Below are 14,099 nucleotides of genomic sequence, written 5' to 3'. Positions count from 1 at the left end.
TGCTGAGATCTCTGTCGTGCAGATCAACAGACGGACCCCAGTCTCACAGGGCTCAGAGATCTCTCATTTGCAGTCCAACAGTTTCCATTTTCAGAGGTGCGGAGAGGTCTCTCTTTTCCAGGCCAACAGAAGAGGGCGGGCACGTTCTGGGCAGAGCAAGAGTCCAGCCTCATCAGGTGGAGGTCTCTCTTCTAGAGTCAGGCAGCCCAGCATCCCACAGTCTCAGAGGGCTGAGCTGTTTTCCCCCTGCAGACTAGCAGACCCCAAGTTTAGGGCGGAGAGTCTCTGTTGTGAAGACAAGGAGGGGCAGTGTGAGCGCGAGAGCTGGCCTACAGCTCCCTAGGTCATGAGCTGAACACCCCAGCCTCTCTCTGATATTTGCTTCTAGGCGCTCGCTTCTCCCTGTCCTTACCCGTACCCACCCACACGGACAGCCAGCTCATAACTGCCCCAAATCTCGACCCCCTCCTCCCCCGTAGGGTGCACTGTTATTTTCCCCAAAAATAATGTTTTCTAGTTCGGTCTCTCTTTTGGCAGTAGAGCACTTGGGAGCCACCTGGAGCTTGTTGCTTTCTGACTAATTTTAGTGTGCTTCTGCTGGGGGAGGATATCAACTGAGTTCAGTGGAGGGGACAGGCCGAACAGACTGGGCCGGAGCGAAGTGCGAGGCAGACATCATTAGCTCCCTGTTCCTCACCCCTGCTACTGGCAGCTCGCACGGAGGTCCCCACCCCCTTAATGAACCTCTGGCTCCGCGCTTCCGCCAGGGGAATAAAAACTTCACACTTTACCTCTCGCACTTCCCCCTCAGCGTGCGCAGTTTATCGACACCCACACTAGCGACCCCCCTCCGGAGGCCACTTCCCACCGCCCCAAAATGAAAGCAGCGCCTTCGACAACCACTATCTAATTGCCAACATGACTCATTTTCCGAATCACGCTTTCACTTCAAAGCTAAAGGGCCTTATTACCAGAGTTCACCATAAACCAGCCCTTGCGCCTGGGCTTTGCCTTTTCACGCAATTTCCTCAGCAGCTTTGCCATAAAGAAAGCATTTTTTTTACCTCAACATTTCCTCTTATTTAACAGCCTTTAGTGTACAGCCCGTTCATGGGATGTTGTTTTACTCGACGGGACTGTGGTGAGGGCGCCTGGTTTTGTGTCCCCCCGCCGTGGGATAGCCCACTGAGCAGAGGATTGAATTTCAGGCAGATATCACGCTCAGAGTGACTGACTGTCAACTGTGACTGACGTTTCTGATGCTGCCGTTTACTGCATTGTGTCTCGCAAGATAACTAGAATACAGCACGGATTCCCACGCGCCTAGCTCACACACATTGGATGATAGATAACTTTATTAGACTACCGCACACATATCTTGGTTTCTGGAAAAAGGATACGTGTTTCCCGCTGAGGAAAGTTTCCCTACAATGACTGGTAATGCGCAGTTTACCCGTTTAAACTAAACTTTGTACCAAATAAATCTCCACTACGTTTTTGTAATAGCAGCAAAACACTGTTATATTACATTGTTTAGGACAAAGAGGAAACTTGCTTGCATTGTTGGCTAAAAAAACATAACTTCTTTGTGCCATAATGCATCACGGTTTCAACAAGATGTTCTTATATAAAATAAAGTTTGCGTTATGAAGACATGAACAAAAAGAAGGATCGGATGGTCTAGCCATATGGGGGTCAGCATTTCATATCTTATTTTTCAGTAATCAGTGAGCACCTCCACAAACTAAGTCATCATAGGTCTATTCAAAACCGAGTGTCAATTATGACTTTAGGTATTTACTGTTTAACTTTAGCAACAAAGAAAAAAAACATTGCTGAAGCCAACAAGTCTTCTCTGTGGGACCTATCTGCTTTGCCAATGTCTTTTGGCGATGCTTCGAGCATCTTTAAATTGAAGTGCAGTAGGGCCAAAAAAGAAAGAAAAAAAAACAGGGGACAATGACGCAGTTGCGTCATTTTGTAGGCATGCGTATACACGATGACGTGCGGCAATGCTTTATTATTCATGCATGCCTACAAATAACACGGCCACCTTCTTTTATCTACTGATCCAAGAGTAATGGGAAATTAAAAGAAAACATAAAAAAATAATTTGGCAAAAGCGCTTTTTTTAAGGCGGCGGGGCCAGTAGCAATTTTCTGCATTGTCCTCCCCATAAAAATAAACAAAATCAAATAGGGGGAGTGCGGTGTGGGGCAGCGAGGAGTGGGTATGGAGAGGAAGAGGACAAGCAGCAAACAAGGGAGACCCCATGAGCAAGAAAGCAACACAGAGCGAAAAGGAAGGGGAGTTTGAAGGGGACTGAAGCTCGCAAAAGAGAGCTTGCAACACACAGGAGAAACAACACAGAGCACCAGTAGTGGGTATTTGGAGATGTGGTGAAGGAGTACATGAGCGAGCAAGCAAGCTTGAAAACACATGCACTCTCCTGGAATGCTTAAGAAAAATGCAAATGTAGGTCCTGAAAAGTGAGTAGTGGAAGAATACAAGCCAGCCAATCAGAGAGATGGTAAAGAGGTTATGCTCAAGGAAGGGACAAACACAAGATGAACAACCTGGGACAAGGAAACCTTTCAAATAAGAAGTAAGCAAATGAGAGTGACAATAAAACCAATCAATGAGATGCAATGGGTGGGCAGTAAGCTCCTGTACGTTCTTGGTAAGTTCACAATAGATCTTTACAGCCAGACAGCTTGCACTGTCTCATAAGGTAGACCGAGTAAGCATAAAGTAAATCCAACATGGATGCCGCATACAACCACATGCAGCAGTCTTGGCACTTAGGGCCCGATTTAAATGTTGTACAATAAACAATTGGTCACAGTAGCAACAATCTAACAATACAAAAGAAATAGTGGCATTTACAACACTAAATTACCCTCTGATCAACATCTAAAAATATTAAGCTGGAATGTTGCCGGCCTAAAATCTAAAATGAACATTGTAGAGTGGACCACAATGGTCAGTACCTTCGATGTTTTAATGTTTCAGGAGACATGGAGTACTAGTAGTTTGTTACTTGAAGGTTTTGCTTGTTTTAATAGTACTGCTTCTAGCCCTGAAGCCGGTCGACCTAGCGGGGGCCTATCCACATGGATAAAGATTACCGCAGGAAGTAGCATTAAACCTTTGGAAACAAATGACAGTCACTTTCAGGCTACAATGTACTCGAATGGGATCACGATATGTTTTATACATTTTTATAATAATGATTTTAGATCGCTGCCAAATCGGAATTTTATCACCTTATTTGAATTTATTGACAATATGCTAGAAGGAAATGGGTTTGGCAAATTAGATGGAATCTGTCTAGGGGGTGATTTTAATGCACATTTGCACAAAAGAACACACAACACCACAGCCATATCTCCCCCTGTAATTCCCTGTAAAAGAGGGGAAGAATTGTCCAATTATTTATCCTCTAGGGATTTAACTAATGTCATGGATAAAGCCGGTGGAACACCCGATAGAGACCAACTGCCCACCTTTAGAGGGCGTGGTTGTTCATCAACCATCGATTACGTCTTTATATCATCGGCCCTCGAGAATTGTCTAGTTAAGGCTGAAGTTTAATCAACCAGCCATAGCGACCATAACCCAATCATGACAATCATTAAATTTGCTAATAATTTTACTAAACGAAAAGAAATAGGGGCAAGGGATTTGGTCGCATCCACTGACAAACTCAAAGTAATATGGAAGGGCATAGACAATAAGGCTTTACTCGCGCGGATCATAAAATCTTATCCTCTAATTGTGGAAACGTGTCTGTCTAGCGAAAGCCACGACATAGAGATTATCGAGGCCTTTACTGGATTATGCATTGGCATTAAACAGGAAATTTCTAAACCCATTAGGCAACAAAGCAAGAATAACAGATGGTTTAATGGGACTTGCTCACGGGCTAACCGGGACCTTCGTAGGGCATTGGCCCAAAAACCCAGGGACACGACTTTGGTTACGGCCTTGAGAGGACGTTATAAAGTAGCAATTAAACTACGTACCGATGAAATCCTGAAGGAGAGGTGGGATTCACTTGCACGCACTGCCGCACTTAAAAAGATGTAACTGGGTTTTGGGGCGAGGTAAAAGCCCTACGGTCCATGGGATCCAACCTAACTCCCATTAACTGTAATATACCTAGCAAGATATGGGAGGAGCATTTTGCAAAAATATATTCAGCCCCAGTAACATCTATTGATTTTTCCCGCCCAGCCACTAAGGTCGCCATATCCATTTCAGAAGTAGAAGATGCAATTAATCAAAGTGCAGGGAATAAAGCCCCAGGCCCTGATGGTTTATCGATTGATCTCATTAAATCTGAACCTGATTTCTGGTCCCCTTTGCTCTGCAACGTTTTTAATAATCTGTCCAATACTATAATCCCAGAAACCTGGTCAACTAGTATTATCGTACCTATCTTTAAGAAGGACGATAGATTAAACCCTATTTGTTACCGTCCCATATCTTTAATAGATAATACACTGAAGATTTTGGGTAGAGTACTTTTCAATAGAATCAGGCTTTGGGCAGAGGAAAATCAAATTTTACATCCTTGTCAGTTGGGATTTAGGAGCAATGTGGGAACTGTTGAACAATGTTTGAATCTAAACCTCATATTAGGCAAATACACTGTAGCCAAAAAAATGCCTCTGTACTTGGGCTTTATGGATTTATCGTCAGCGTTTGACTTTGTAAATCGATCAAAACTATGGGAGATTCTTTTAAACTATGGATTAGACGAGACTCTCGCCTATTTTCTGGCACATCTGCTCAGAGACCTAAAAGCTCGTGTTAGGATAAATAACGAAGGTGAGGTCTCCGGGGATATTTTAATTGGCAGGGGGGTGAGACAAGGTTGTGTCCTGGCCCCCCTACTTTTTATCCTTTATATAAATGAATTAAATAAATCCCTGTCTAAATTCACATGCGATGTGCCGAAAATTAATGGGAAATTACTTCCAGTACTCCTATACGCAGACGATGCGGTCCTGATGGGCCGCACACCTAAAGCACTTCGCACTTTAATTAGGGGCTTTGTTTCCTTTACGGCTGGTCTGGATCTGTGCACTAATTTTAAAAAATCATACATTATGTCCTGTGGACCCAACAAATATCGCATTAATCACATAGCAACGGGAAACAACACCCTAAAAAGCACTAGCACTTTTCCGTACCTGGGTTTGACTTTTTCAGACTCCGGCACATGGTCAGCACATGCAGCCTATGGTAGAAACAAACTTGCCAAGGCAGTCAATTCCATTATTAGCTTACGATAACCAAAGAGGGCCGAGGTTATGATGCCCCTAATACAGAGCTATAAATCACAATGCCTACCTACCGCAACATATGGCGCCGAGGTGTGGGGGTATACAAATTGTAGTGGCATTCAAACAGAAGAAAATAGATTCTGTAGAAAGGTTTTGGGGGCACAAATCTCATCGCCCACCTACATATGCCATAAAGAGCTAAATCTGTATTATGTCGAGGACTTTATTAAATCTCGGCCAGCTTTGTTCTGGCTGAAGATATGGCAAAACCCGGCTGCAATTTTAACACAGGAAATAATTAATGACTGCCTTAAATGTGATAGGGGCATTTTGATACCTTGGCTTAATGCGGTTAAGAACAGTTTAGCTAGCATAGAAATGGAACATATCTTTTTCCACCGTCTAAACATAGAGGGCATAAATATCAAGACAATGAGAGAGGCATTATATGACTCTTCCCGAAGGGAAAGAGAACACTCAGAGCTCCATAAACCATCAATAACCAGATATATTTCTATCTCGTCCTGTTCTGGGTACAAAAAAGACATGTTACAGGAATACCTTAAGAAAAACATTGGAAGATGGAATAGGAGCCTGCTCTTTCGCCTTAGGGACGGGAGCATAAAATATTCACTCTGCTTCCCACTTGGTTTTAATAAAAATCTAGAGCACTTGCTCTGCCCATGTGGAAATGGACACAAACAAACAACTTTACATTTTCTGCTTTTTTGTATTTTTTATATTAGATATACTAAACTGTATTTGATTCCCGATTTTAAGTCATATGCCACCACTGATCACAAAATGGCATATAATGAAATATTGCGGTTAGGAAGCGACGCGATGATTCTCAGAGTAAGCTCATTTTTGCAATCTGCGGTACGTTCACGGAGATCGATGGATATCTTATAGATTGTATTCTATTTGATGTCTTTGATTATCCAACTTATCGCCTATAGTTTACTCATCTGTGCATCGATATAGTTTGGCTGTTATATGAATAGTGTTTATATGGAAATTGTTAGAACTTTATTGTTAGTTTGCACAACCTTTTTGACACCGACAAGATCACCTGGTCAAGTTTCATCTGCCTTTATCTAGTGATGATAATTTGTATCAAAAAGACATTATAACTCATTCTTGGATTGCTCGTTTGCACAAAATGTGATAGTTGATGATGTTTATTGTTATGCACATTGATCCCATTTGTACCTAATGTCACTTTTGCACTTTTGTCTAGGTTATTAATAATATTGTCATGAAATCGATTGTTTTTATGATTGTTTTTATGTTTTTATGACTGTATTTTATATCTTATTGGTGGTGATGATTTGTACTTTTATGGATATCTTTTATCCGAATAAAGACCATTTGACTTGACTTTGACAACACTAAATTTGCAAAATTCGCAGTGAATGCGATTTACTTTCAAAGTATTAATCGCTTCTTAGAGACAATGCAGTTGTTCATACATATAGAATCATTATTAGATTTGCAACAATGGTGCTCTAGTGTGGGGAATCTGAATCGAAGGGAATGAGTGAGGGTAATGGATAAGGGAGAGGTAATGTGACATATATACATTAAATTTACATAGTGAAAACTGTCCGGCCTATCAGAGGCCAAATATTCCAGTAAGTACACATAGCATTTAAAGACACTGATAATGAATTTCAGTCGTCAGAGCTTGTATAATGGTAGGTAGTAGTCAACGTTTTGACCCCTTAGAAATTCAAGGTGATTCAATCCTTAGTGTGGGGTCTTCATCAGGACATTGCAAAAAGAGCACCTGAAAACAATTGGATACTCCATATTAAAAGAGTGTCATCATGACAGGATGTGAATGCTCATACTGAAAGATAGTAATTACCCAATCTGGCAAACAGCACGTGGACTCAGGCTGTGAAGTCAAGGTGAGTGGGCCTCAAAAACTCCTATGTCAGAGAAGACAAAAATTAGATTGCGAGCTATTTAATCATACTGAGACATCAAATGCCTATCCAGGAGCAAAACGTTCACTTACTAAGTAACAGGAAAAAATACGGCCCAGAGTACACGTATGAACATCCGTGGGGAGACTGTGGGTCAACAGATCCCTCGCAGTCGAATGGTAAACCTATCAAACAAAGGAGAGGATGGTGCTACGGTGTGGGTGGTCCAACAAACACAGACTGTTCTAGAATGTAATTTACCGCTTCAATAGCCATGTAGTAGCGCATTAGCAGGAAGATAAAGCATTGATCATATACGATCGTGCTGAGCCCCTAAATATGGCCCCAAAATATGTGACAGTAGAAATAATCAAAAGACACAAACTAGTCTAGTGGGTAATTGACGCCAAATCGATAGCCGTGTTGTAGCGCATTAGCAAGAAGATAAAGCTGTAAGATCGTGCTGAGCCCCTGGATGTGGCCCCACAATGTATGAAGGTAGACATAATCCAAAAGGTCTATTGTGTGATAATCCACCAAGTACATAAGTAACTGTGTATTTAGCGCGTTAGTAGGAAGAATAATCTCAGAACCTGTACGGTCATATTCAGTCACTAAATACCGCCCGTACTGCATAACAATGGTAACGATCTACAAAATGTGCAGGTGTGACTTAACAATGAAACTCTTCACAGCAGTAAATCCCTCAAGGGTGTGGCCCAGGAGAGCCGTAATGGTAACCATTCAAGTGACTCCCAACGGGTTCTTAACCAATAAAGAGAACTAAACTATCTCCAAGACTAAACGACAATTGTACGTACATGTCCTCTGGACCGTATTTTTTCCCGTTACTTAGTAAGTGAAGGTTTTGCTCCCGGATGGGCATTTGATGTCTCAGTATGATTAAGAAGTTCGCAATCTAATGTTCGTCTTCTCTGACATAGGAGCTTTTTGGAGCCCACTCACCTTGACTTCACAGCCTGAGTCCACGTGCTGTTTGCCAGATTGGGTAATTAATATCTTTCAGTATGAGCATTCACATCCTGTCAAGATGACACTCTTTTAATATGGAGTATCCAATTGCTTTCAGGTGCTCTTTTCGCACTGTCCTGATGAAGATCCCACACTAAGGATTGAATCACCTTGAATTTCTAAGGAGTTGAAACGTTGACTACTACATACCATTATACAAGCTCTGCCGACTGAAATTCATTATCAGTGTCTTTAAATGCTATGTGTACTTACTGGAATATTTGGCCTGTGATAGGCCGGGCAGGTTTCATTACGTAAATTTAATGTATATATGTCACATTACGTCTCTCTTATCAATTACCCTCACTCACTCACTTTGAACCAAAAAACCCCTACCCTTCCTTCCCCACATTAGAGCACCGTTGTTGCAAATATAATTATGATTCTATATGTATGGGCAACTGTGTTGTCTATAAGAAGTGATTAATACTTTGAAAATAAATCGCATTCACTGCGAATTTTGCAAATTTGGTGTTGTAAATGCCACTATTTCTTTCGTATTGTTAAATTGTTGCTACTGTGACCAATTGTTTATTGTACTGCAGTTTTGACCCGGGTCAGGTAGCATTTCGGGTAACCCCATTTATACTTAACACCGATTTAAATGTTGGCGGATGGAGTAGTCACCATTGGCTTGGCGGAGGACGTTATGTCCGCCAGGCCGAGACCACTCCGCCAGCGCCTTGAGACCCTCATGGGTGAGTAGCAGCACTTCACAAACTCCTGATTGAATTAACTCAGGGACCTAGGATATTGTCCAGATATCATTATCATTGGAATTTGAATGCCCAGATATTGAGTGATCCTCACTGCTGGCTATGGAGAATTAAATGATCTCTCCCCACACCAAACATAGTATTATTATGGGGTATGAAAATACGATTTCGTGAATACTGATTGTTCCCTAGCTGTGGGCTTTATCCCCGGTTGAAAAAGTCTAGTTCCAAATGATTGCATTACAGGTTGACTGCCCCTAAACATTCACAAGTCTTGAAGAAAACCTGCCATGATGTGTACACACTAGCACATAAACTTAGGGTCGAAACGTCAAAGACATTTTGATTAGTCCATGTCCTTAGTCAATCATCCTGAAAATGGAATTAATTATGATAAAGGGTGTATGTTGAACCATCTGATATAAGAAGGATGGACATCTGTCTGTCTCTCTCTTGACAACATTTATAATTAATATAAAATCTTTTGAAAAGTCTGGAATTAAGCACTGACATGTGGCAATAAGTCTTTAAAGATATAACCAGATTAAGATAAACTCCTCCCGTAGCAGTTCCATTTATATGGTCCACTAATGTAATAAAAAGAACCATCTTTTAAACATAGGGCATATGGGTCTGATGGAGCAAATTCTATTCCGATTTCATTTTCAGTGTCCCATATCAAGGGGATTAAACAGTTATCTATAACAAGACTTGACAAACTCTGAATATGACACTAGAAATATAAACAAAGGTAAGAATTCAATAAAACTAAAAATAAGAAATGTAGGGTAGAAATTAATTATAAGGATGGGTATCTAAGGGCGAATATTTTGTTTTCTTCTTTAGATTGAAATACAATATTCAACATATGGATTTTTGGAGACGGAAACATATAAATGACCCGGGTATAACACATAGGAAAGTGTGAATTGGCATTCTATCAGAAATTTAATCTGTGGACGACAATAAGTTATCCAAGAGGTAAATTACTTTTAATAAATATGACTTCTTGTCCATTAGGGAGATGTACTGGTAATGTAGAAAGCGAAATTTAAAGTGGACTGACGGAGAAGAGGGTAGGCAATAGAGTCCCTAGGTTACGAGGAATGTTTTATAATGACTTAGGACTTTATATTGTGTTTATAGTGCAATATTGTGCAATTGTAAGAAGGAAATACCACTGCCTATGAGGATAGATTACTACACTAGTCCTCTACATGTTTTGTGTATTCTGCATAGAGCTTGTTGTTTATGCATATATAAAAACTTGTGTCAATAAGAGGTTATAGTAACAGGATATGATGTCTACAACTCTGAGGGAATGTTGTTCTTTATGTAAATTATTTTGGATAGACGGTTTGTATAAACACTGAATTGTAATCTCTATGTTTGAACAGCCCTGAAGAAGCGACAGTAAGTGCAAAACACGTGTTGACTGAAGTGCTGTAGTACTAACTGAACGAAAAGAATAAAAGAAATATTGAAGAATAAAAAATACAAGATTCATCATTAATATTCGATTGTCCGTAAATGTCTCAGTAATATTATTGATATATATTTCTTGTCTATTCTTTGTACTGTGTTGTATAAAACACTGTTGCACTTCATGTCACTTTCTCACTAAGGGCCTGATTACGGTTTTGGTGGCCCTACAGCAGATGGTGCAAACCGTCATCTGCTGTAGGACCGCCGAAGCTGTAGTGTGACCGCCCGCCAGATTAGGAGTTAAATCCTGGTCTGGCAGGCGGTCCTGTGGTGCTCTGATGGCGGCTCATAGAACAGCCTATCATGTAGACCGCTGCAGTCAGAGCGCTGAATGCACCTTCCAGCACGGTGTGGCATATATGCCACACCGTGCAGAAAGGGGGGGTGCAAATTCAGAGGGGTGCTACATGTGCCCCCTACATGCACCCCCAGGCTCAAGTCCGGCAGGGGGCCCTATTAGGGCCCTTGCCATTCCACCATTGTTTTCATGGCGGGTTCACTTCCATGAAAAGGGCGGTGAAATGGCAACCTGGAATATGCTTGGCGGTGCCGGCTGAGGCTGCATATTACTGCCGGTGAAAGAACGCAGGACCAGTGTGATCCTTGATCTCAGTGGTGCCTGCAGTCTCATGGCAGTCCGACTACCGCACTCATAATGCTGCGGGCAGTCCTGCAGTGTGGCAGTGGTCAGACCGCCACCACAGGGATGGCAGTCCTATGGACCGCCAAACTCAAAATCCGGCCCTAAGTCACATTTTATGTATATTGTTTGTATCCGTGATGCCATATATGAAGAAAAACGCGTTTACCAGTTGAAAATATGATTTTGGAAATACAAACTGAGGAATAATTGTGTGGTGTGGTGTTTTACATTAATTGTTGAAAGTGTGTTAAACAGTGGTCAAATACGGCACCACACATGTTCTGTGTTTTATGTATTGTCTACTGAACGTTTCAGATCAAATATTGATCTGTTTGAACTTAATAATATATCTAATCATTTTTAATCACAAAAAGCAATTGCGGTACCTGACAGAACACATTTCAGCTTGTATCCCCTCGCCATGGGAGGCTTCTCGTATGGCGGGGGAGCATTAAAATGTTTTTACTGTTGCCTACCTCCAGGCTTTACCTGACGGTAAGAAGCAGTAAAAAATGACTACATGTCCCGATCCAAATTGGGTGGGAAGACATGTAGTTATTTCTCAAACGGTCCTTGCTCCTCAGGGCCATCGGAGGAACAAATTACGGCAGAGGCAGAGTAGTCTCCACCAAGATTAACCCGAAGGTCTGCCCACTGTCTAAAACGGTGGTTGGACTGCATTCTTGGCGATGAGGATACTCCGTCGTGAACAGAGTATCCTTACCGCTATGAATTAAATCAGGCCCTTAGTCTTTATAACCTCACGAGTCCACCAATGAGAAGTCCACCAAAGGCAACACATTCAAATCTTTAGCGAGCTCAGCCATTGTCCACACCTCTTCTTCTTTACTGCTCTAGCTGAAGATAAATGTGCTTTTTTCTTCTGTAAATATAAGCTGTGACAGATATTGCTTTACTTTCATATTTAATACATTTTATTGGTTGCTTAGATCTTACTTTCTTGTTTTAGAGAATTGGGTGGCACAAGAAATCACTCACTGTCATTTATGAGCTTCAGCAACTGTGCATGGTGGGTTAGTTCTCTTCCTTCCCTCCTTGAGTCAACTTCACAGGTTCTTTAATTAATTTCTTTCTTGCCTTTGGGAATTTAGACCCAGTAGCGGGGGCCAACATCCGTGTTAATACTAACCACAGCGTTTAACTAATAGCTGTTCGGCTGCAGTGTGGGGATATCTTTCTAATAAATTAAGTTTGGTCCATGAAGACCACGATAGTCCATAGTGGTTTTAAACAGCACTGGTAACTTTTTATTTATTTATTTATTTTTAGAGTTTTCTATAGCTCTCTCGACCCGAAAGTATCAGAGCATTTTACAAAGGTTGATTAGACATCAAGTACTTTAACAAAGTATACAAAGGAATAGTACCAGGTATACAGGGTTGTAGTATAAAATAAAAGGTAGATTAATTGTTACATTTTTCCAGAGGTAGAGATGCTTAGACTTTTCGGTAACGGAGGGATAGTGCACAGAAGAAAGCCCATTATCTTAGGTGGATGAATTCAGGTGTATGTTCAGTAGGACTGGCTTAAGGTTTTCCTGAAGGATAGGAATGTCTGATTGTCATGTAGTTCTTGGGTTAGAGCATTCCAAATTCTGGGCACATTCCCATGGTTTCTTTCTGTGTTTTTTTGCTTCAGATTAATGATGGTTATATTTACATTGGTCGTATTGCAAAATGTATAGGGGTTCATTGGGCAACTACATTTTTTATATAAGTGTGACAAGGACATTTTGTTTTTTGGTTTACAAGTAGAAGCAACTAGAAAAATCAGCATTGATAGGCAAAACTCTAGCAATAAATACAATTAACTTACTCTATATAAATGGAAAGATGGAAGACTGAGTATGCCTTGCTTGGATTCGAACTCAAGAACCCCACATTCAGTTATCAGCAAGGGGTCAGCTGACTAAATCATCCTTATAACTAATCATTAATGGCAGCGTACTTTAGCAAGTGATATTGATAGTGATATATTCAATTGATCATATACGAGTATAATTTCCAGTGAAATTGTGGCCATTTGCTCTTTTTGCTTACGTCACTCTGTTAGAATTACGTTATCATGGTGGCCTGAAACCCTGACATACTGATGAAGACAGTACAAAAAGATGTGATGAAACTCTTACTACTACATATTGTTGATGTGGTGAGAGTCACTTTTAGGGATGGCTTAAACTTGGGGTTAGCCTTGTGTTTTTACAAAATAATCACAATTAAAAATGCATACATATATGCATCATCTTGCATGCAGCCCTCTTCATCCATTGGCCTCCTCAAATGTCATTCACAGCTTGTGCTGCTCCCACTAAGATACAGAATAGAGCAATGGATCAGACTGTCGTGTAGTTCCCACTAATTCATAGGACCAGCACGTTTGGGAACAACAGTAAAACTGGGCGAGGTGCCTAGACTGATTCCATGCACCCTCGTAGTATATGTTGGCTTAGAGACCAGCTTGTTCACAGTGCCACCATAAGCCCCCCTAAACCACAGAGGCCGCAAATGGCTTCTGGCAATCACTGATCATGGCAACCCTGACCCCTCAGGGTTGGGGGTTACTGATCTACAACCCTTTCGCTCAGTCACTCATGTTCTTGTTCTCAGAGAAGTATATAGATGTTAGACCTGGCATCTTTTTGTGTCTTTTTGCCTTCTGACCTCCTATTTTTGACAGTATGCTGGACTTCGTTTTTGCTGCCTTAGTGTCTCTGAGTAGTTTTCACTGCTATTCAATGCTAAAATGCAAGTGCTAGGATAGTCATTGGATAGGCTGGAACAAGTGGGGGTCGACCGATGAAAGTGGAGCACAGTAATATTGGCACCAATGTTGGCGGGGAGAGGATGTCCGGTGATGGAGATTTACGAAGCAGCCTGTGGGGGTCTAGATTTTTCAGAACGGAGGTCAGACCTAGAGGATCCTGCCACCACGGCTGACCTCTGTTCCCAAAAATCTAGACCCCCACAGACCGCTTCGTAAG

General features: G+C 41.4%; 1 protein-coding gene across 1 annotated transcript in view; it reads left to right on the top strand.

The window, feature by feature from the left end:
- Positions 1 to 4,667: 4,667 nt before the first annotated feature.
- The window catches only part of LOC146864154 (cytochrome P450 26A1-like), a 35,456-nt gene continuing 26,024 nt past the window's right edge, over positions 4,668 to 14,099 (top strand). The window contains exon 1 of the mRNA XM_085638696.1: positions 4,668 to 4,833. Coding sequence (XP_085494822.1) covers positions 4,668 to 4,833 — 166 coding nt within the window. The remainder of the gene's footprint in view (positions 4,834 to 14,099) is intronic.

Source organism: Triturus cristatus, chromosome 2_1 (genome assembly GCF_964204655.1).
Source record: "Triturus cristatus chromosome 2_1, aTriCri1.1, whole genome shotgun sequence".
NCBI lineage: Eukaryota > Metazoa > Chordata > Amphibia > Caudata > Salamandridae > Triturus > Triturus cristatus.
This window is presented reverse-complemented; position numbering and strand designations above follow the sequence as displayed.